Raw genomic sequence first — 22,994 nt, 5'->3', positions numbered from 1 at the left:
CCTCCAGCCTCCCCCAGTCTCAGCCTCTCTCCAGCCTCCCCCAGTCTCAGCCTCTGCCTCCCTCCAGCCTCTTCCCAGTCTCTGCCTCTGCCTCCCTCGAGCCTCCCCCAGTCTCTGCCTCTGCCTCCCTCCAGCCTCCCCCAGTCTCAGCCTCTGCCTCCCTCCAGCCTCCCCACAGTCTCAGCCTCTGCCTCTCTCCAGTCTCAGCCTCTGCCTCCCTCCAGCCTCCCCCCAGTCTCAGCCTCTGCCTCTCTCCAGTCTCAGCCTCTGCCTCCCTCCAGCCTCCCCACAGTCTCAGCCTCTGCCTCCCTCCAGTCTCAGCCTCTGCCTCCCTCCAACCTCCCCCCAGTCTCAGCCTCTGCCTCTCTCCAGTCTCAGCCTCTGCCTCCCTCCAGCCTCCCCCCAGTCTCAGCCTCAGCCTCCCTCCAGTCTCAGCCTCTGCCTCCCTCCAGTCTCTGCCTCCCTCCAGCCTCCCCCCAGTCTCTGCCTCTGCCTCCCTCCAGCCTCCCCCCAGTCTCAGCCTCTGCCTCCCTCCAGCCTCCCCCCAGTCTCAGCCTCTGCCTCCCTCCAGCCTACCCCAGTCTCAGCCTCTGCCTCCCTCCAGCCTCCCCCCAGTCTCAGCCTCTGCCTCCCTCCAGCCTCCCCCCAGTCTCTGCCTCTGCCTCCCTCCAGCCTCCCCCAGTCTCAGCCTCTGCCTCCCTCCAGCCTCCCCCAGTCTCAGCCTCTGCCTCCCTCCAGCCTCCCCACAGTCTCAGCCTCTGCCTCCCCACAGTCTCAGCCTCTGCCTCCCTCCAACCTCCCCCCAGTCTCAGCCTCTGCCTCCCTCCAGCCCCCCCCCCAGTCTCTGCCTCTGCCTCCCTCCAGCCTCCCCCAGTCTCAGCCTCTGCCTCCCTCCAGCCTCCCCACAGTCTCAGCCTCTGCCTCCCTCCAGTCTCAGCCTCTGCCTCCCTCCAGCCTCCCCCCAGTCTCAGTCTCTGCCTCTCTCCAGTCTCAACCTCTGCCTCCCTCCAGCCTCCCCCCAGTCTCAGCCACTGCCTCCCTCCAGTCTCAGCCTCTGCCTCCCTCCAGCCTCCCCCCAGTCTCAGCCTCTGCCTCCCTCCAGCCTCCCCCCAGTCTCAGCCTCTGCCTCCCTCCAGCCTCCCCCCAGTCTCAGCCTCTGCCTCCCTCCAGTATCTGCCTTTGCCGCCTCCCCCCCCCCCCCCGCATGCGCAGATCTCTGGTCTGCATTAGAGACACTCCCACGCTCCTTATGAATCCACTTACCTGCTCCAGTGCCCGCCGCCATCTTCCTGGCTCAACCTCCCCCCAGTCTCAGCCTCTGCCTCTCTCCAGTCTCAGCCTCTGCCTCCCTCCAGCCCCCCCCCCCAGTCTCTGCCTCTGCCTCCCTCCAGCCTCCCCCAGTCTCAGCCTCTGCCTCCCTCCAGCCTCCCCCCAGTCTCAGCCTCTGCCTCTCTCCAGTCTCAGCCTCTGCCTCCCTCCAGCCTCCCCCCAGTCTCAGCCACTGCCTCCCTCCAGTCTCAGCCTCTGCCTCCCTCCAGCCTCCCCCCAGTCTCAGTCTCTGCCTCCCTCCAGCCTCCCCCCAGTCTCAGCCTCTGCCTCCCTCCAGCCTCCCCCCAGTCTCAGCCTCTGCCTCCCTCCAGTATCTGCCTTTGCCGCCTCCCCCCCCCCCGCATGCGCAGATCTCTGGTCTGCATTAGAGACACTCCCACGCTCCTTATGAATCCACTTACCTGCTCCAGTGCCTGCCGCCATCTTCCTGGCTCACGTGAGTATCCTCTTCTGACACCGGCTTCCATCACGGCGTCCTGCTGTGAGCTCTGCATGTGACGTCCACACAGCAGTGGACGCAGCACAGAGGAAGGAGCTGATTGGCGCGCGCCTGTGACCCCGGAAGTGCAGGCGCCGGCAGTTCCGGGGTCAATCAGCTCCCTGTGCTCGGCGGCCACAAAAAAAAAAAAAAAAATGTAAAAAAAAAAAAAAATAATTTTTTTTTTTTTTTTGCTGCCAGAAGGTGCCGCCCCTCACAATCTGCCGCCCTAGGCACCGGACCACGGGTGCCTAATGGTAAATACGGCCCTGCTTGTATATAAGTTTCGTTGTGTGTTTTTAAGACATAGAATTTTACATGGATGTTCTCCCTTTCCCTCCTTTTCCCTTATTTCCTAATAAAATTGCAACACTTTCCTCCTCCCTTATTCCTTCTACCCTCCCCTCGTTTTCACCAATCCTCACAATATTTTTTTTTTAAACATACATTTGACATCACAATTTGTAAACTACTTTCGCCTCGATGCATTGAATTTCCTCTTTATTTTGTAAACGCTTTAATAAAAATACTTTAAAACAAAACGTTGCGTTGTACAGTAGAAGCACAGTGGATGGATTTCTAGAAATCCCGTGCCCACTGGGCTTGTTGTTTTCTGCAGCAAACACTGACCTGCGGTGCAGCTTTCCAAGCCACAGCATGTCAATTGTTTGTTGTGGATTTGCATGCGTCCTCCATAGGGAGAACACAAGCAGGAGACCGCAGCGCACTGAACCCTGATCGTGGGCAAAAGCAGCTGCGGTCTCCTGCGGAGGAGGCTGGGGGTCTTTTAGGTCAGGCCCCGCTGAGTCCAGGACGGCACATACCCAATATATTAGATAGATAAAAGATTTCAAAGATGTTGACTTCACTGGGATTGATTGTGCCCTAAATTTAAAAAGATTGACTATTTTTGGGGGGAGTGAAGGATAACGTTTCAGATGAACTATTAACTCAACAAAACCCTAAAGCTATTGAGACAATCATTGATTTAAAAAACAAACAAAAAAAAAAAAACATACCCGTTTGATAGGTCCATATACTTCAAATTCTCTTCGCAGCTTAGATTCGGTTGTGTCATAGTTCTAAAAAAAAAAAAAAAAGACAATTACATGTGATTAAAGTACATTTCAAAAAGGCAACAATTAAAAGGAAACTTCCAAAACAAAGTTCGTACTAATTTTAAGTATACTCTTTATATGCTTATGTATGTAAAGCGCTGTGGAATTAACAGTGCTATATAAATGATTATTAAATGCGAACGAAAACAGGAAAATCCCATAATGTCCTGTATCGCACCAGAACGAGCCAATAAAATTGAGCACACGAATGACCATTAGTCGGCACGGGAAGCATTGCAAGAAGTGGATGAAAATTTCGTCGACACAAGACCACAAATGGGATAGATGCGGCCACTTGACTGCCAATTAAGGCTGTAAATACAGTGGAATCCTGACAGCGTGCACACTGCACGTCATCACACGGAGTCACTACACACTTCTTTTCAGCCTGGAAAACCCTTTGATAGGCTCCAATAAAACAGAATTGAAAACCAAACAAACCCTGACCATATTCTCAACCACGGACGAAAACATGGAAACCTACCACTCTGGCGACAAATAGCGTTTTGAAAGCATCTCCTTGAGCATTTGGATCGTTGTGAGGATCCCCTGGTTGTGAAGAAGAAAAAAAAAAAATGACTCAAGATTTCATGTTGTACATCTTCTCTGTTGCAATGCAATAGTCACAAAACATCTGCAAGTACAACACTAATGATGGCGCTCAGACACTTACAGACTTTCAGCTCATTTTCCACTTCTTGTTGTCTTCTCTCAATCTTCTCTCTCCTCTGCGCGGTGGAAAATAGTTTGAATTATGTAGCAATGGCTTACATTTACAAGACATTATGCTGCAAGTAACCCCAATACTACTTGCTGTACTGCTGGCATAGTTTCCATTACTACTTGCCACAACTGGCGTCTAAAATATTCTTTGGATAGACTAAATGAGATGCCAATTTTTTGTGCTGTTCACACAATCACGTGGTTCCTAGCCCCCCCCCCCAACAATCGCCCCCAAATAAACATTACCTTTCTTTCCATCCGCTCATCACGAGTCTCCGCTCTTGTCGGTGGAGGAGCATCTCTGGGGTCCTATGTAAAGTGGAACAGAACACCGTAAGGCCTCATTCACACACCCATTTTTCTCGTATGTACACTTTCCATTTTTTGGAAAGGATAGTAAACGAATACACTATAGCCCATGGCTGTTCTTCCATGGCCAGGCAGTCCGCAAAAGAGAAGAGTGGAAGCGTGTCACCTTTGGCTGTGCACACGTGTGATGTGAAGGGATCGCACACGGGGGCTGCATGTTACAAACATGGAAGTGTGCATTCGGTCGAATGAAAAAGATGGCTTTTGCTCACCTCAAATTCTCTGATGTAAGGAGCTATTCCACTGTACGGCTGGTTGTGATGCTTTTCATGAGGTAGTTTCTCCAATGGTGGCAGGTACGGAATTGGATCTCTGGGAGCAAACAGAGCCAGCAAGTTGGGGGGCAGAAACTGCGTCATTTTGAAGACCTGGAAAAACAAAAAAAAATTCAATGTGAAACCATTCAACGCAAAAGGAGCGACCATGCTGGACCTAACCAGAAGATTTTATGGTCATGCACCGGCATTGAGGTTTTGCGCAGGCACGCGTCATCCACCCCGGCTTCAGAAGGAGGGCAAGGATGGCCGAAAGAGGAGGCACAGCAACCTGGGCTCTTATATACAGCATGTTAGAATACTGTATATAAGAGCCCAGTGGTGGTTGCCGCAGGTTATAGGCCCCAAATCTGGTGACAGGTTCCCTTTAAAGGGGAACCCGTAACCAGTTTTTTGACTATTAAACCAAAAGTGTCACCTTCTGCAGCTCCTGGGCTGCCTTCTGAGAAGGAGCACCTCGTTGCTGACCCCCCCCGATGCAGACCCCAAAAAGAACTTTTAGAAAATCCCACTGTGCTGTATGCTAATGAGCTGTGTTGGCCAGATGGGCGGGCTCTATGTCGGCTCCTGTCCCTCCTTGTCGCCTTCCTCCTATCATGATTGACAAGGAAGGTGCCGCCGTCATCATCCCACTCTGCTGTTCAAGTCTCGCGCAGGCGCAGTTCTCTCTGCCCCTATGGCGAGCCGAGCATAAAAACAGTTTACCTGGCGCCCGCCGGTGATGTATCTGCGCAGGCACGAGATCATGGTCAGGTACGAGGATGACGCTGCTGTTATGCACAGTGCCGACCATGATCTCGCGCCTGCCAGATACATCACCGGCGGGTGCAAGGTAAACTGTTTTTATGCTCAGCCCGCCATAGGGGCAGAGAGAACTGCGCCTGCGCGAGACTTGAACAGCAGCGTGGGATGATGACGGCGGCGCCATCCTTGTCAATCATGATAGGAGGAAGGCGAACAAGGCGACAAGGAGGGACAGGGGCCGAAATAGAGCTCGCCCATCTGGCCAACAGCTCATTAGCATACAACACTGGGATTTTATAAAGTTCTTTTTGGGGTCTGCAAGGGGGGGGGGGGGGTCAGCAACGAGGTGCACCTTCATAGAATGCAGCCAAGGAACTGCAGAAGGTGACACTTTTGGTTTAAGGCTAGGTGCGCACGTAGCGTTCTGTCCCTGCAGAAATTTCTGCAGCGATTTGAACAGCACACGTGCGCTTCAAATCGCTGCAAAAAGTACGTAGTGAAAAAGAAAAAAAAAAGCCGATTTCATGCGCTCTGACTGCAGCTCCTCCCATAGACAGAGCGGGGGATGCATGCAGAGTGCACGGAAGTGACATGACACTCTAATACGCCACGTGCGCACGGCCCCTGCATAATCTTCATAGATTATGCAGGGGACGCATGCAGTTACGCTGCGGTGCAGATCGCAGCGTAACTGCATGCAAATACGCAACGTGCGCACATAGCCTAATAGTCAAAAAACTGGTGACCGGTTCCCTTTAGTACTCTGTTCACAGAAGTAGGAAAAAAGCTGCAGCTCCATTCATCTAATCAAAATGACGATCAATGTTGTAATGGGGTCCAAGGCCATGATCCCAGGCAGCGAAAACTCAGCAATTTTTTTCTGCTACAATTTTCTTTTTGCGCATAAAATCTGCTGCACTTTACAATACAAACAAAGTGGATGCAATTTCAAGTCCGTAAAGCATGTGTACAAACGCTGTTGAACTGGGCATTAAGGGGCGATTTTTGGGCTTATTTTGCAAACCTCATAATGCAGTTAAGTTTTTAAGTGCAGAATCCAGATTTACTATAATAAATGTACCAAAAATGCATAAACAAAAAAAGCAGCTGAAAAAAATGCATCGCTTTTGCTACATGGGACCATGGCTTAAAAGGAGTTTTGCTCAAAATATGTACGATTAACATAAAAACAAATCGTCCCCTAAAAGAAGAATAAAAGCTGTCCGCAGGATGTGGAGTCATTTAGGGAAGAAGCAGACATAGCACTGTAGTCAGATTCCTTCCAAGATCCTGTCCTCGTGCTGCGGCACAAAGGTCAACAATGGAAAATTGATATTTGCGGTGTAAGAACTCAAAAAACTGCGTCTGAGCAACGTCACAGCCAGGACAAGGCAACTGTTCACCATAAGGCTACATAGGCCCTGTCTGAGCAGAGGTTCAGTGCGGCTTGAGACCCGAACTTCACAGCCTGATATGTGCCCGAGGCCGCAGTGTTCAGGTGAGGAGACTTGCAGACAGTCCGTGCACTGAAGTCCATCCTCGGGCCATGATTCATGATCTGTCAACCCTTTCAATCACTTTTGTAAAAATCTGCCCTCGCACATCACTGACCAGACAGATCGGTGATGCACAAACCCAACACTCTTCATTTCAACTGTGGACGACAACAGCTACTGCTGCATCCGGGGACCAGTCCTGTCCGGGGTATACAGAATCTATCAATCCACAAGGTGGGATTAAAGGGAACCTGTCACCAGATGTTTCCCTATTAAAGTAAAAGAATCCCCTTCTGCAGCTCCGGGGCTGAATTCTATGAAGGTGCACCTTGGCCCGGACTCCCCTTCCAGACCCCAAAAATAACTTTATAAAACCTGGCCGTTAGGTATGCTAATTACCTGTGTTGTCCAGATGGGTGGGCTCATTTTCAGCTACTGTCCCCTTCTCCTTTTCTGATTGACAGGATGACGCCCTCCGTCGTCCTCCTCGCCGCATTTTCAAATCTCGCGCCTGTGCAGTTCTGTCGGCTCGCGCAGGCGCAGTTCGCTCTGCCATATCGGGGGCAGAGCAGAAAATAGCTGCCCTCGCTCGCGCCGGTGAGCTAAATGCGCAGAGGTGAAATTATGGGCGGGTATGAGCATGGCGCTGGTGAAGTCATGCACAGCGCCGCCCATAATCGCGAGCCTGCGCATTTAATTCACCAGCGCGAGCGAGGGCAGCTATTTTCTGCTCTGCCCGTGATATGGCAGAGCAAACTGTGCCTGCACGAGCCGACAGAACTGCACAGGCGTGAGATTTGAAAATGCGACGAGAAATCAATCTAGAAAGAAGGACGGCGATCAGTGGCAGGAGGGGGGACAGGGGCAGAAAATGAGCCCGCCCATCAGGAAAACACAGGTAATTAGCATACCTAACGGCCAGGTTTTATAAAGTTATTTTTAGGGTCTGCAAGGGGAGTCGGGGCCAAGGTGCACCTTCATAGAATTCAGCCCAGGAGCTGCAGAAGGGGAGTCTTTTAGTTTAATAGGGAAAAATCTGGTGACAGGTTCCCTTTAAGTCCACACCAAAAATGCTTTAGAGAAATTATCCACCACTTTCATATTGATGACCTATCCTTGGGATAGAGCATTACAATAAAAAAACAAAAAAAAATAATTGGTGGGGGCGAGAGGGTCCAACACAACATCCGCCCTCCCCACCATCAGCTGTCATTTCCACTGGTGGCCGAACAGCTCAGCTCTGTGGATTTTCATAATCTCAAACACCCAAGAAACTTATTTTCTAAGGCTATGTGCGCAAGTTGCGTATTTGCATGCAGTTACGCTACGATCTCTACCGCAGCGTAACTGCATGCGTCCTGCATCCCCAGCACAATCTATGAAGATTATGCAGGAGACGTGCACACGTGGCGTATTAGAGCACAGCGCTTCAGCTGCTGCCCGAAGTGCGCGTTTTAAGAAGTGACATGTCACTTCTTTATTGCGCTCTGCATGCAGCCCCCGCTCTGTCTATGGGAGGGGCTGCAGTCAGAGCGCATGGAATCGGCTTTTTTTTCATTACGGACTGTTTCTGCAGCGATTTGAAGCGCACGTGTGCTGTTCAAATCGCTGCAGAAATTTCTGCAGGGACAGAACGCAACGTGCGCACATTACTTTGCACTGGGATATTTAAAAATCTACTCAAACAATATTACTGCTGTGTGAATAATATAATCAAAGGCTAACTCTGGGCCAATGCCGTGATCACCCCCTTAACTCCCACCAGAGAATGTCGTAAGCCCCCCCAGAGACAACACAGTGAACCCCCAGGTACCCACCAGAGCCAACTCCGTGAGACCACCCCAAGCTCCCACCCACATAAACAGCTTGAGCCCCCCCCCCCCAACTCCCACTAGAACCCGCGCTGTGGGCCCCCCTCCACGAGCCAACGCCGTGAGCCCCCCCCCAACACGAGCCAACGCCGTGAGCCCCCCCCAACACGAGCCAACGCCGTGAGCCCCCCCCAACACGAGCCAACGCCGTGAGCCCCCCCCCAACACGAGCCAACGCCGTGAGCCCCCCCCCCAACACGAGCCAACGCCGTGAGCCCCCCCCCCAACACGAGCCAACGCCGTGAGCCCCCCCCAACACGAGCCAACGCCGTGAGCCCCCCCCCCCAACACGAGCCAACGCCGTGAGCCCCCCCCCCCCAACACGAGCCAACGCCGTGAGCCCCCCCCCCCAACACGAGCCAACGCCGTGAGCCCCCCCCCCCAACACGAGCCAACGCCGTGAGCCCCCCCCCCCAACACGAGCCAACGCCGTGAGCCCCCCCCCAACACGAGCCAACGCCGTGAGCCCCCCCCAACACGAGCCAACGCCGTGAGCCCCCCCCCAACACGAGCCAACGCCGTGAGGCCCCCCCAGCTCCCACCCAAACAGACGGCGAGTGCTCCCCCAGCTCCCCCCACAGGTAACACGGGGCCTCTGCCCCGCTCCTCCGGTACAGACTGGTTCTGGGCACAGGGTCGGTGGCAGCTCTGGTGGGACTACAAGGCTCAGCGTGCTCTGCCCATTACACGTGTATATGAGGAGCGGTTCCGTGTGACTCCTCAGGCCTCAGTCTGGCGGTGCGCGGCCTCCATATGCTCCCGCCCAGCACCAGAGACCCACCACAGCCCCCAGCCACACACCCCGGGACAGCCGCCGTCCCCACACTGCCCCCGCTCTCACCGAGGCGCCGTCCGCCGCTCCAGCCCCGCTCTCCTCTCTCCCGCCTGACCGGCACTGCTGCTAGGCCGCGCAGCGTGTGACTAGGCCACAGGCGTCATGCGCGCGAATCCATCCGCCAACAAAACAGAACTTCGAACATAGCCACGCCCCTCTCGGACCTACATCTGCTCTTCACAGCCTGTGTGTACCTCCGCTGGTGTGACGTAGCTGAAAAAAAAGTTCGCGCTCGGAGTCTGTGTGTGTGACCGGGGTTGTAAGGTGAGCTGCGGTTCTGGTGCTGACTGGACAGCAGCGTCTTCCCTTTTCTCCTCAGTCCTGTTGCTTTCTACACTTTCATTGAGTAACTACTGACAACCAGCCGTGCCATAGTTCTTACCCTCTCTCTGGTTGTCAGCGGCACAAGCTGTGAGTTTTATCCTACTTTTATTCATACTTTTGAATGACCCATTCTGCCCCATATTGTGCTGTAAAACAAAGTCCAAGTGCGGTGAAATCGCCAAAAAAGTGCGATTGCACGATAGTTTTTGGGATATTTTATTCACCGTGGTCACTATATGGTAAAACTGATGTGTCCGTATGATGCCTCAGGTCGGTGCGAGTTCGTAGACACCAAATATGTATACTTTTATCTAAGGGGTTAAAAAAATTCAGAAATTTGGCCCAAAAAAAGTGGCGAAAAAAAGTGGCGCTTTTTGCACCATTTTCCGTGACCCGTAGCGTTCTCACTTTTCAGGATCTGGGGCTCAGTGACGGCTTATTTTTTGCGTCTTGAGCTGATGTTTTTAATTATTCCTCTTTTCTGCAGATGCGCTGTTTTGATCCTCTGTTATTGCATTTTTAAAAAAAAATTGCGGCGACCAAAAAACGTCATTTTGGCGATTGGAATTTTTTTCTCGCTACGCTGTGTACCAATCAGATTAATTGATTTTATATTTTGATAGATCGGACATTTCTGAAGGCGGCGATACCAAATATGTGTATATTTTTTCATTTTTTAACTGTTTTATCTTCAATAGGGTGAATGGCGGGCGATTTGAAATTTTAGGTTTTTTAATTTTTTAATATTTTTAAAAAACTATTTTTTTTTTTACGTTTTATTTATTTTATTAGTCCCCCTAGGGAACTTTATGGTTCCACTATCTGATCACTTGTGCATTTCTGTTGATCAGAGCTGCACAGCTCTGATCAGCAGAATTGCAGCGTTCCTGTTAGAGCTGGCGCTCTGTCGGCTCTCACAGGAAATATGTCATGATAACAACAGGAGTCATCACCTGACCCGTCGCTACCATGGCAACCATCGGCTCCCTGTGATTGTGTCATAGGACTGCCGATGGTGGCAGAGATAGGCGGGCAAAGTGGCAAGCAGGCATGGGTGGATCGCGGATCCACCTGCACCTGTTAGCCCCACATGTCTGCAGTTCAAATCAGCAGACAAGTGCAGAGATCACCGCTGGCTCACCGCAGCAGCCAGTGGTGTTACCACTATACAACCAAGGATGTACCGGTAAGTCCTTGGTCGTAAAGGGGTTAAAAAACTTTTTTTTTTTGTTTTATTTTTACAGTACTTGTAAGGCTGCTTTCACATTAGCATTTTTTTGCCTTACAGCAAAAAAACCCGCAAACCGCATATGATCGGATCCTTTACAAATGTGTTGTCATTTCAATGCATTTGCAATTGAATTGCGGCAATATGCAGTGACTTGCGGTTGCGTGCGGCTCACAAAGGATCCGTTGTTTTGCGGTATTTTACCGAGTTTCAAAAACGCTACTTGTTATGTTTTTGACCTCGGTCAAAATACTGCATCTCACTGGATCCGATGCATTGCGGCGGTACCTGCAATGCAGTTCAATGAGCCGGATCCTGTCTATCGGGATCCGGTGACTTCCGGTACAACAGGATCTGGCTCATTGAACTGATTCCGGATCCTGTTGTACCGGAAGTCACTGGATCCCGATAGACAGGATCCGGTTTTCTGTACTGAGCAAGCCCAGAAAGCAGCCTGGCATAGTCAGTACAGAAATCTCTCTGGCCGGTTTCAGACGTCCGTGTTTTATCAGGTACAAGCTACACGCATGGTTATGGTCATACGTGTGACACGTACCGGAGAAAACACGTGTCTGTGAAATAAAAATGTTCTATATTCACGTGTATCCAGCGGTGCTGTCTTCGGCTCTGCTGCCTCCCGCTCCTGACCCCCGCTCATTATACTCACTGAATAATCACTGCACTGAGGAGCTGGAAGCCGAAGCAGCGCTGGGGACAGCGCTGCCGAGGACAACACCGTGGGGACAGGTGAGTATACAGCAGTGTGTGTGCGCAGTGAGGTCCAGGAGGTCATTGGAGTCCCCAATGAACTCTGATGACATCGTGATGACACCCGCTCTACAGCGGGTGTCAGGATGATGAATTTACAGGTTCATTAGAGTTCATTGGGAACAATGATGAGTCCCCGGTGCTGTCCCCGCGATGCTCCTGCTTCCAGGTTCTCACTAGACACACACACACACACACACACACACACACGTGATCACATATACACACATATGTATACACACACAGCAGACACATGGATACACCGAGCAGATACACACACATAGCGCACATGCATGTATACACTGAACACACACACACACACAAACACACACTGCTGAATTTTAAAAAAAAAAAATCGACATGGGCTTCGCCCATTGAGCACCTGAGCACTTTACTGCTCTCTCATCCCTACTCCTGACCACACAGCCAGCATGTTATGTCACCACCGGAGTCTGCTCCATCGACTTCTGCTCCGATCGCCAGGCGACGCCGTGTTCCTGTTGTAGATGGGAGAGGAGTCGATGCCAGCAACGCCGGTGGGCACAGGCTCCACTCATCCACTGGGCTGGGTTATCTTGGGATCTGCAGTACCACTGGCTGACTGTAGGTGGCGTGTGACTTCCAGCTGAAGTTACCATCATTCAGCTACAGCCTATGGGAAGACACCACACCCTTCTTAATTCCCCTCCTGTCACATGACCACTGCCAGAGATAGTTCTGATATTCTGGCTCCTGGTCTGCCCTGTTCTGTTTTGTGATTCCTGTGTGCTGACTTCTGCTTGTTTCCTGACTGTCTCCTGCCTGCTGTTTATGAGAAAACAAAGACCAGGATGGCTGGACCTCATAATGGTAGAAAGATGCATGTACCCCAAAACATAATGAAATGGACAACAGAGACAAGAAGGGGCTATACCATGCTAGTATATAAAAAAGTAATAGACCACTGTTTAAGATAAATATATCAATTTTCTTGTAGAAAAAGTGCAACACTAATTTTATAAAACAGTGAGAATATCACAAAAATGATTTAATCAATAGAAATATAAAAACCAGGTAAAGAGGGAAATGGAGGAGGAAAATCCCACCAGAAGGACGGGAGACTAACCCCTACCCTAGCCACAAAATCAAACAAGAGGCCAAGTGTTAACAAGTAACCACCAATGTACATATAAATGTATAGGATAAAATGAAATTCCTACTACATTGGTAGTAATGAGCAAGAGAGCCTACCTGTGTGTAAGTAAAAAATGGTCTGGAGGGGAAAGACTGCCGTCCAAGGTGTGGGACCGGTCCCGACACGTGTTTCGGTAACTGCTTCCGGAGACCGTTATATTTATATTGATTAAATCATTTTTGTGATATTCTCACTGTTTTATAAAATTAGTGTTTCACTTTTTCTACAAGAAAATTGATATATTTATCTTAAACAGTGGTCTATTACTTTTTTATATACTAGCATGGTATAGCCCCTTCTTGTCTCTGTTGTCTCTGCTGTTTATGTACCTCACTGCCCGATCTGGATTTGACCTCTGCTCCGTTTTCTGATTACGTCCTTGCCTGCCGATTCTGTCCCTGTTCTGCTATTCCTGGTTTGACCCTGCCTGACGACTACTCTCATCGGACTGCAACCTTCCACAGGTAGTGATCTCCAGGGCCCTGTGTAATTCCAAATCCCTGTATAGGGGCTAAAGGGTTTCAGGGTTCTGGGGGTCCTGCTTGGTGAGTGGCTTCATTCTAGCCTGTCCATTACAGCCCGTCTGAGTCTGTGGATCCAGGCAGGCGTTACACGGCAGAACAGGTAATCAGATTAGATAACTCCAGTGTCAGCTGATTGCTTGTTCTGTGTCCCCCTGCATCCACCGCAGTGTGTGCGGGCTGAGTTCGGCCGGCACTGGAGTCAGCTGATCTAAACTCAGTTGAGCTCCAGCCCGCACACGCTGCGATGGATGCAGCCGGACACAGAACAAGTAATCGGCCTTGTTCTAGTGTCACTGCGTTGAGAAATATGTCCTTACATTTTCTAACGCATGATTTCAAGATTTGTTAACTACAAAACCTAATAAAAATCATTTGAATGAGAAACACGTGATGGTGTCTCCGCGGTGTTGGATGTTGATCTCCCCGAGGTCAACCATCCTTACCTATATAGTCTACCAGGCATTGCTCCCACTAGCCAGTTTCCTACTCCACACTGATGAGGGGCAAATACCCCGAAACAGCTGTCTGTGGATGGATACCATGTTTGGTATAGGCGGTTTCCTTGACTGGAGACTGCCCTTCCCGTGGTTGTTCCTTGCCGGTGAAAGACCTGGCTAGTTTCTTGCCAGCGTTGAGACATGTGATGGTGTCTCCGCGGCATTCTTGTTTTACAGAACAAGTAATCGTTCCGACACTGGAGTCAGCTGATCTGAACTCAGCTGAACTCCAGACCACACAGCCCGCACACGGTCACATGTGATCGTCAGAAGCCAGTGACTGCTGTTAACTTGCATCCATTGCCGCATGTGCGGGCTGTGAGATCAGGAGTTCAGCTGACTCCAGTGCTGGCCGATAAATTCTGTGTCCCGCTGCAGAAGGATTCGATAAGATAGCAATTGCGATTGCATGCGTTGCACATACAATCCACAGGATCCGGTATGCGTTTTTTTGCCGTGAGGCATAAAAACACTGATGTCAAAGCAGCCTAAGTCCCCTTGGGAGGCATGAAGCTGCAATCATCTGATTGTTTATGGTATACATTGCAGTGCATTATCACTGCTATGTTTAGAGAAAATCACAGTCTCCTATGAACACAGCTACCGGCTGACTTTCCCCAGAAGATTCGCAATGACAGACAGGTGACCCCCCAGCGGTCATGGCAACCCATTAGTGCCCACCGATCACGTCATAGACGCACCAATGGGCATTGAATGACACACCCCTCCCGGTACATGTTATATGCTGCAGCATTTAACGTGTTAACAGTTTCCCTCCACCTGTGGAGGCAGTTGGTGGGAAAGACGTGGGCTCAGCATGCAAGCCCACATCGATGTCAAGGACTTGGCATGTAAGTTTACGTCATGTCGTGAAGGTGTTAAAGGCAATCAGTCAGTAGGATTAACCCCCCCCTCAAGCCGTCTATATGAGCATGTGTTATTAGAGTGAGACATGTAATGACTGACAGTCTGTTTTTTTAATAGACTGTGACACAATGAAGATCCTACAGAAAAGACCATTTGCCCAAAAATATCAGCACAGATTGTTCGCCTTCGTTTACGTGGCTCTTTCAGTGGTCAACTGGGGTTTTTAAAAGTGGCTACCATTGACATGCTTAACGTAAGCTACTTCATTTATCAGATAACCCTAGCCTTCAGCTTTTAGCCACCCCCCGCACAGGCATCTAGTCTTAAGGGGGCTTTACACATAGCAACATCGCTAGCGAGGCTAGATGTGCATCACGAATTCCGTGACCCCAACGACATCTCGTTAGCAATGTCATTGCATGTAAACCCTGCTTTACAGAGGGGCCTCTCGGCTGGTGTCACAGACTCAGCCCCTGGCCGGTGGAGCAGGCTGGCAGGAGTAGTCAAAGTAGCCGGGCCCAGAATCAGGAGAAGAGTATAGTACAAAATCAGCAAGAAATAATGACTGATACAACAAGGAATAGACAAAACTATATCAGCAACAGGCACCGGGAGCTCTAATAGGGTGTGGTGCTTTATATTAGGCCAAAGTAGAGAGCTGATAAATTCTACTTGGAGGGCACCAGCAACCCTAATCTTAGTGGCTGGACAGAGCCGGTGCCGCCCAGAGCTTCTGGTCCCGATGACTCCTCCATACACGGCACCATCATCACATTATCCTGTCTCCAGAGAGGAGCGGCTCAGGTCGCAGTTTTTGCTGAAAATAGAGAATTTTCATATTGTATGAAGCGACCCCAGTGCCTTAAATAAGAAAATCATAATAGGACGGATGTGATTGCCAGAATAAGTGCGGCTGTTATTTTGCTCTTTTACATACTCCGTTTGGCCACTAGACAGCGCTGTGTGCTCATCTATGTGGGTCTGTACAGACACTGCGTGGACAAAAGTATTGGGACACCCCTTCATCATTGCATTCAGATTATTCATCCCGTCCCATAGCCGCAATAAAAGGACACTCTAAAATGGGCAGTTTTACAGTATTGGGGTGGTCAGGAAAGCAGTCACCTCTGGTGTGATCACCATTTGTCAGTTTGCCATCTGCCCCTGCACATCCGTGGAGAGAACACCTCTCCAACGTGCCAGACTCCATTCAATGTGAGCATTATTCCACTCAAGTAGGCTCTGCAGTCAGATGGGGACCCCCCGATGAGGATGACACAATGCAGTCAGGTGGAGACCCCCAATGAGGACGACGCTCTGCAGTCAGGTGGAGACCCCCAATGAGGACGACGCTCTGCAGTCAGGTGGAGACCCCCGATGAGGACAACACTCTGCAGTCAGGTGGAGACCCCCAATGAGGACGACGCTCTGCAGTCAGGTGGAGACCCCCAATGAGGACGACACTCTGCAGTCAGGTGGAGAACCCCAATGAGGACGACACTCTGCAGTCAGGTGGAGACCCTCGATGAGGACGACACTCTGCAGTCAGGTGGAGACCCTCGATGAGGACGACACTCTGCAGTCAGGTGGAGACCCCGATGAGGACAACACTCTGTAATCAGGTGGAGAACCCCAATGAGGACGACACTGCAGTCAGGTGGAGACCCTCGATGAGGACGACACAATGCAGTCAGGTGGAGACCTTCGATGAGGACGACACAATGCAGTCAGGTGGAGACCCCCAATGAGGACGACACTCTGCAGTCAGGTGGAGACCCTCGATGAGGACGACACAATGCAGTCAGGTGGAGACCCTCGATGAGGACGACACAATGCAGTCAGGTGGAGACCCTCGATGAGGACGACACAATGCAGTCAGGTGGAGACCCTCGATGAGGAAAGCGCTCTGCAGTCAGGTGTAGACCCCCGATGAGGACGACACTCTGCAGTCAGGTGGAGACCCCCAATGAGGACAATGCTCTGCAGTCAGGTGAAGACCCCCGATGAGGAAAGCACTCTGCAGTCAGGTGGAGACCCCTGATGAGGACGACACAATGCAGTCAGGTGGAGACCCCCAATGAGGATGACGCTCTGCAGTCAGGTGGAGACCCCCGATAAGGACAACGCTCTGCAGTCAGGTGAAGACCCCCGATGAGGAAAGCGCTCTGCAGTCAGGTGGAGACCCCCGATGAGGACGACACTCTGCAGTCAGATGGAGACCCCGATGAGGACGACAATCTGCAGTCAGATGGAGACCCCCCGATGAGGACGACACTCTGCAGTCAGGTGGAGAACCCCAATGAGGACAATGCTCTGCAGTCAGGTGCAGACCCCCGATGAGGAAAGCGCTCTGCAGTCAGGTGGAGACCCCCGATGAGGACAACACTCTGTAATCAGGTGGAGACCCCGATGAGGACGACGCTCGGCAGTCAGGTGGAGACCCCCGATAAGGACAACGCTCTGTAGTCAGGTGGAGACCCCCAATGAGGACGACACTCTATAGTCAGGTGGAAACCCCGATGAGGACGATGCTCTGCAGTCAGGTGTAGACCCCCGATGAGGACGACACTCTGCAGTCAGGTGGAGAACCCCAATGAGGACGATGCTCTGCAGTCAGGTGGAGACCCCTGATGAGGACGACACTCTGTAGTCAGGTGGAGACCCCCAATGAGGACAACGCTCTGCAGTCAGGTGGAGACCCCTGATGAGGACGACACTCTGCAGTCAGGTGGAGACCCCCGATGAGGACAACGCTCTGCAGTCAGGTGGAGACCCCTGATAAGGACGACACTCTGTAGTCAGGTGAAGACCCCGATGAGGACAATGCTCTGTAGTCAGGTGGACGACAAGCAGCAGATGAGCTTCCCTGCAACGGTTGCTGACAGTTTGTGGAGAAATTCTTTGGTTATGTAGCGATTGTTGCAGCCCATGTCCCGGTGGCTGGTCTCAGATGATCTTGGAGGTGAAGATGCTGGATGTGGAGGTCCTGGGCTGGTGCGGTTACACATGGTCTGCGGTTGTGAGGCCGGTTGGATGTGGCCGGTCTCAGATGATCTTGGAGGTGAAGATGCTGGATGTGGAGGTCCTGGGCTGGTGCGGTTACACATGGTCTGCAGTTGGATGTGCTGCCAAATTCTCTGAAACCTCTTTGGAGACGGCTTATGGTAGAGAAATGAATATTCAATTCATGGGTAACAGCTCTGGTGGACATTACTGTAGTCAGCAGCCAGCTCCACTCTCCCTAAAAACTTGTGACATCTGTGGCATTGTTCTGTGTGATAAAACTACACATTTTAGAGTGGCATTTTATTGTGGCCAGTCTAAAGGTGGCTTTACACGCTACGACATCGCTAATGCGAACTCGTTGGGGTCACGGAATTGGTGACGCACATCTGGCCGCATTAGCAATGCCGTTGCGTGTGACACCTATGAGTGATTTTGCATCGTTGCAAAAACGTGCAAAATCGCTCATCGGTGACATGGGGGTCCATTCTCAAAAATCGTTACTGCAGCAGTAACGAGGTTGTTTCTCGTTCCTGCGGCAGCACACATCGCTCCGTGTGACACCGCAGGAACGAGGAAGCTCTCCTTACCTTCCACCGGCCACAATGCGGAAGGAGGGAGGTGGGCGGGATGTTACGTCCCGCTCATCTCCGCCCCTCCGCTTCTATTGGGTGGTGGTTCAGTGACGCAGCTGTGATGCTGAACGAACGGCCCCCTTAGAAAGGAGGCGGTTCGCCGGTCACAGCGACGTCGCCGGGCAGGTAAGTATGTGTGACGGGTCCGGGCGATGTTGTGTGGCACGGGCAGTGATTTGCCCGTGTTGCACAACAGATGGGGGCGGGTACCCACGCTAGCGATATCGGTACCGATATCGCAGCGTGTAAAGCGGCCTTAAGGCACACCTGTGCAATAGTCATGCTGCCTAAACAGTATCTTCATATGCCACACCTATGAGGTGATGGATTATCTCCGCAAAAGAGTAGTGCCCAATAACATAGACTAAGACAAATTGGTGAACAATATTTGATAGAAAAAGTCTAAGATCTTTTCAATTCAGCTCATGATAAATGGAGCTAAAACAAATGTGTTGTGCTTATATTTTTGATCATTATATTTCCAAATCAATTGTAGTGACATTATTGGAAGATGAGATCAGGGCTAGTCAGGAGAAAGGCCAAGAAGGTGGCTCAGACATCATCACCTTCAGAGGTAACTCTGAAATAAGGGATAGATAGGTTCCCCCTAGCCTGAGGGCCAGTCTAGGAGCCCCTGTCCCCTGCTCTCCTCATTTACCAAGACAAACAGGTTGTGAAAGGCCTTTTTCAGTTTCCCATAACTATGCCCAGTGTACAAGGTCCATACAGACATGGAGGAGGGTATTTGGTGGAAGAACATGAGCGACCGCACAGAGTCTGGACCTCAACCCCATATAACACCTTTGAGATCAACTAGTCTGAAGAATGTGCACTCTCCTCTAACATCAGGGTCTGACCTCACAAACGCTCTATTGGATGAATGGCCAAAGATTCCCAAATACACCTCCAAAATCCTGTAGAGATCCTTCCCAGAAGAGCTGGAGCCGTTATATCTGCAGAGGGTCCAACTCCATATCAATGTCTATTGATTTAAGCGATGCCATAAAAGTTCCTGTAGGTGTAATGTGTGGGTGCTATCTATCTATGGGACGTAACTATCTCTTGCACACCAAAAACAAAACAGGAGATTCCAAAAGTCTTGCTGAATTATTTTTTTTAGATGACTCATGCAGAATAGGAGATTGTACCGACGTTTCGCCTGATTGAGCCTTTTTCAAGGTATCTCTAGTACTTCAATATGGAGTGCAAGACTTGAGTAAACTGTTGGTGTGGTGGTGGGTGGATGCCGATCTCACAGATACCTAATCCGCATCCACCCACAACCACGCCAACACACAGTCTTGCATTCTATGAGTCAACACTTCATATTGGACTACTACATTTGACTGTTACCTTTAGAGATACCTTGAAAAAGCCTCATTCAGGCGAAACGTTGTTACAAATTGTGCATGGGTCTTGTAATAAAAATTGAATTCAGCTTATTGGAATCTCCTTACCTCCCGGATCTCTCCTGTTTTCTTCTTTCTTCTATCATTAAGTTTACGATTAATCGCTATAAGATTTTTAAGATTAACTTAATGCCAAATTTTTAAACACATCTTCAACTTTTTCTGTTCCAAAATAGTATTAAAAAAGTATTACTTTGTACAGTAGTTGTTTCAATAGAATTTGTAGTTATTATTAGGGATGATCAAATACCTCAAATACTCGGCTTTGCTAATATTTTCCGAATAGGTTGCCGCTATTCGACTATTCGATGCGCAATTTAAGTCTATGGGAAGCGCAAATAGTTCCGAATAGTTGTTATTCGGTTTTCTCATAGACTTACATTGGGCATCGAATATTCGTGAATAGTCGAATAGCGGCGACCTATTCGGAAAATATTCGCAAATCCGAATATTTGAGGTATTCGATCATCCCTAGTTATTATGTTTGTGATTTGCTCGTCAAGGATCATTAAAGAATCACAAAAGCCAGAATTTTCCATCCACGGAATAAATGAAGTAATAGAAAATTCTCTTGAAAATCAGAGTAGTCAAGCAATTTTTTTACAGCACCGAGTAATTGGCCAGCAAGCGTTCCTTTTCCCTGCTTCATTTGGAGATAGCAAACATTACACAACACCCATTGATGTCAATGGACAGGGTCTAAATTAGAGGCACGAAAGTAATTGTGCAATTTTTTACGCAATCGTAATATTTAAATATGGGCTATAAGAGCAGATGACCCGTGCAAAAAGTGGGCAAAAGAGTGCACAAGTGGGATCACACCGGAGTGGAAAATTTCCTTGTAAGCCCAAGGTTTCTTGACATCTTTCCTAAGCAAAATATTTGTGGCTACGTAGCCTAAGTTATTTCTTATTTTTCTATTTGCTGTAACTTCGCTTCTTACTACATTTTCTAAACTTCTTCACCACTTTGACTGACATTTTGGCAGATTCCACATCAAATTCATCCGGAGGAGGCAGCAGGTACACACGCTGGTAAACGGCCGACAGAGGGCAACCCCAGGTATCATGGTAGCCGGCCAGCGTGAATGATCGTAGCAGCAGCAGCTTAGGAGTGCACTGAAACACAGACATGAAACAGCAGCAGAATGTAGCACAAAAACAGCAGTAGTCAGGACCTGAAAACTAGCAACATAACTAACTCGTTGACAAGGCACCTCCCTTAAGGGGAAGGTGCCTTAAATACCTGAAACCTCTCAGCTGACCTGAGAGGCACTTCTGGGTCAGGGCACTCTGATGATGTGCCTACACCTGCCCTGAGGCCTGCAGGGACTCCGGACTCTCATCAAGAAGCTCTTGGACATCATTGTTCAACAATTACACAGAAGATGACAGCAGAGGATCTTGATGATTTGCTTAAACTGCTCCCATAGCCTGCAGTGTCTCTGGACTTGGCTTCCATCAAGCACACCTTGGACATCATTGTTTGGCAATTATACAGGAGCTGCCAGCAGTGGATTTTGATGATTTGCATAAACCTGCTCCCATGGCCTGCAACATCTTTGGACTTGTCTCCAATTGACTACAACTGGGACGTCATTGGTCGGTGATTACACAGGAGACGCCAGCAGAGGAGTTTGATGATTTGCCTAAACCTGCTCCCATGGCCTGCAGCATCTCCGGACTCTCATCAAGTACACCAAGTACACCTTGGACATCATTGTTCGACAATTACATGGAAGCTGACAGCAAAGGATCTTTATGATTTGCTTAAACCTGCTGCCATGGCCTGCAGCGTCTCCGGACTTGTCTCCCATCGTGCACATCAGGGACGTCATTGGTTGGTGATTACACAGGAACTGCCAGCAGAGGATCTTGATGATTTGCTCAAGAGCATCCAGCCGCAGAATCGTCCTCAGATGACGATTATTAACCTCACTGATAGCAGACAAGGCTGTAAGTGACGGGATTTCTGCATATGGCGCTTATACTCCATACTGAATAAATCTAGATGTTTTGGAAATTTACTTTCCATTCTTTCATTATTTGCAAATTAGTAATGTCTCTGTGACGCCCCTGCACTATCAGGTGGTCACAGGGTATTGCACAATCTGCCCTCCCATGCAATATCCACCTCCTTCTTGGTTTTGGGTCCCTAACCAAATGGTGTTGCCTACATCAGCTAATCAAATCCTAGATACACCCTGCACCACACCCACCAAACACACCAGTGGACGGCTTGAGTGGAATAGAGTCGCCCACCTAGGGGGTTGGGGAAGGGAGGTCAGAGGTGTCAGTAGGAGTGAGTCGAGTCTGAGGAGTGAAAGTGAGAGGAGGTCAGGAGCAGGGCTCCTGAGGAGTAATCTAGGTGGCATACGGTGGTCTGGGCCTAGAGGAGCTGGACCCCCGGTCGCAGGGGATTGTGGCAAGGGGCACGGAACTGTCAAGGAGGACAGCCGGCGGCCTTGCACCATCACCGGGCTGGGACCAAGGCACGTCCCCAAGGTACGTGGACCCTAGGTTGGGGAGTAACTTCAGGCAACCTGACAATTTACCCGAGGCGAACGGAGTCTTCAAGAGCCGTTCCCACCTGCTCCAAAATCGGGGTACTAGCGCAACGAGGGGGATAGGACTTTCCACTCAAAAAGGTCCAGAAAATCCCAAGCATGAACCCTGAGAGCAAGCTCCCACACTTAGCCATAGTGGGGAGCGGGACCCGGCAAGTTTCATACTACCGGGACCAACAGAGAAATAAACTTGGTGCCAGGAGGCAGGTCACGGATCACCAGGCAGCACCATTGGGGACGGGACCCAAACAAAGCTCCCCTCAGTGGCAGTGGTGTCCAGAACTTTGGTTTATTCCGTTGTCGGTGTCAGCTTAATGGATTGAGTGAGTACGCAAGTGACCCCCTTTGCACCCAACTGAGTCCCGGGGTATCCCCCCTACCCGTGGAGGGTCACAACACCTGGCTGCACCATTCCATCACCCCCGGGTACTCCCCAACTGCAGCGGTGGTACTCCTAATTACCACACACCACGGGTGGCGTCACAAACTCTATAATTCTCCCTGTAAATTCCCCCTTCATTTGAGTGGCCGCACGACCCCCGGGTCCGGAGACCCTCGAGCCACCGCGGAACCGGATCCGAGCAGCTCTGCTGCTGGCACGGGGGCGGCACATCTCCATCCTGGAATTTTTATCATTCCATGACTTTTCCTTCTTGGTGTTGCAGTTTCAATATGGAGCAGTCTAAAATAAATTTAGTTTGGCTTAACGCCTTCTCGGATAATGGTGTAACGCTCAAGCCCACTCCACGTGGGGTAGATGT

At 50.3% G+C, this 22,994-nt stretch overlaps 1 protein-coding gene across 1 annotated transcript in view; it reads right to left on the bottom strand.

Annotated features, from left to right (window-relative positions):
* The window catches only part of LOC142255796 (U1 small nuclear ribonucleoprotein 70 kDa-like), a 14,781-nt gene extending 5,418 nt beyond the window's left edge, over nt 1–9,363 (bottom strand). The window contains exons 1-6 of the mRNA XM_075327244.1: nt 9,245–9,363; nt 4,230–4,385; nt 3,895–3,957; nt 3,599–3,653; nt 3,410–3,474; nt 2,827–2,889 (exon numbers count right to left, since the gene is read on the bottom strand). Coding sequence (XP_075183359.1) covers nt 2,827–2,889; nt 3,410–3,474; nt 3,599–3,653; nt 3,895–3,957; nt 4,230–4,376 — 393 coding nt within the window. The 5' untranslated portion in view covers nt 4,377–4,385; nt 9,245–9,363. The remainder of the gene's footprint in view (nt 1–2,826; nt 2,890–3,409; nt 3,475–3,598; nt 3,654–3,894; nt 3,958–4,229; nt 4,386–9,244) is intronic.
* Nucleotides 9,364–22,994: the final 13,631 nt, after the last annotated feature.

The sequence above is a fragment of the Anomaloglossus baeobatrachus genome, chromosome 11, assembly GCF_048569485.1.
Source record: "Anomaloglossus baeobatrachus isolate aAnoBae1 chromosome 11, aAnoBae1.hap1, whole genome shotgun sequence".
In the NCBI taxonomy this organism is placed as follows: Eukaryota; Metazoa; Chordata; class Amphibia; order Anura; family Aromobatidae; genus Anomaloglossus; species Anomaloglossus baeobatrachus.
The sequence above is the reverse complement of the archived record's forward strand: the minus strand, read 5'-3'. Positions and strand labels throughout refer to the sequence as shown.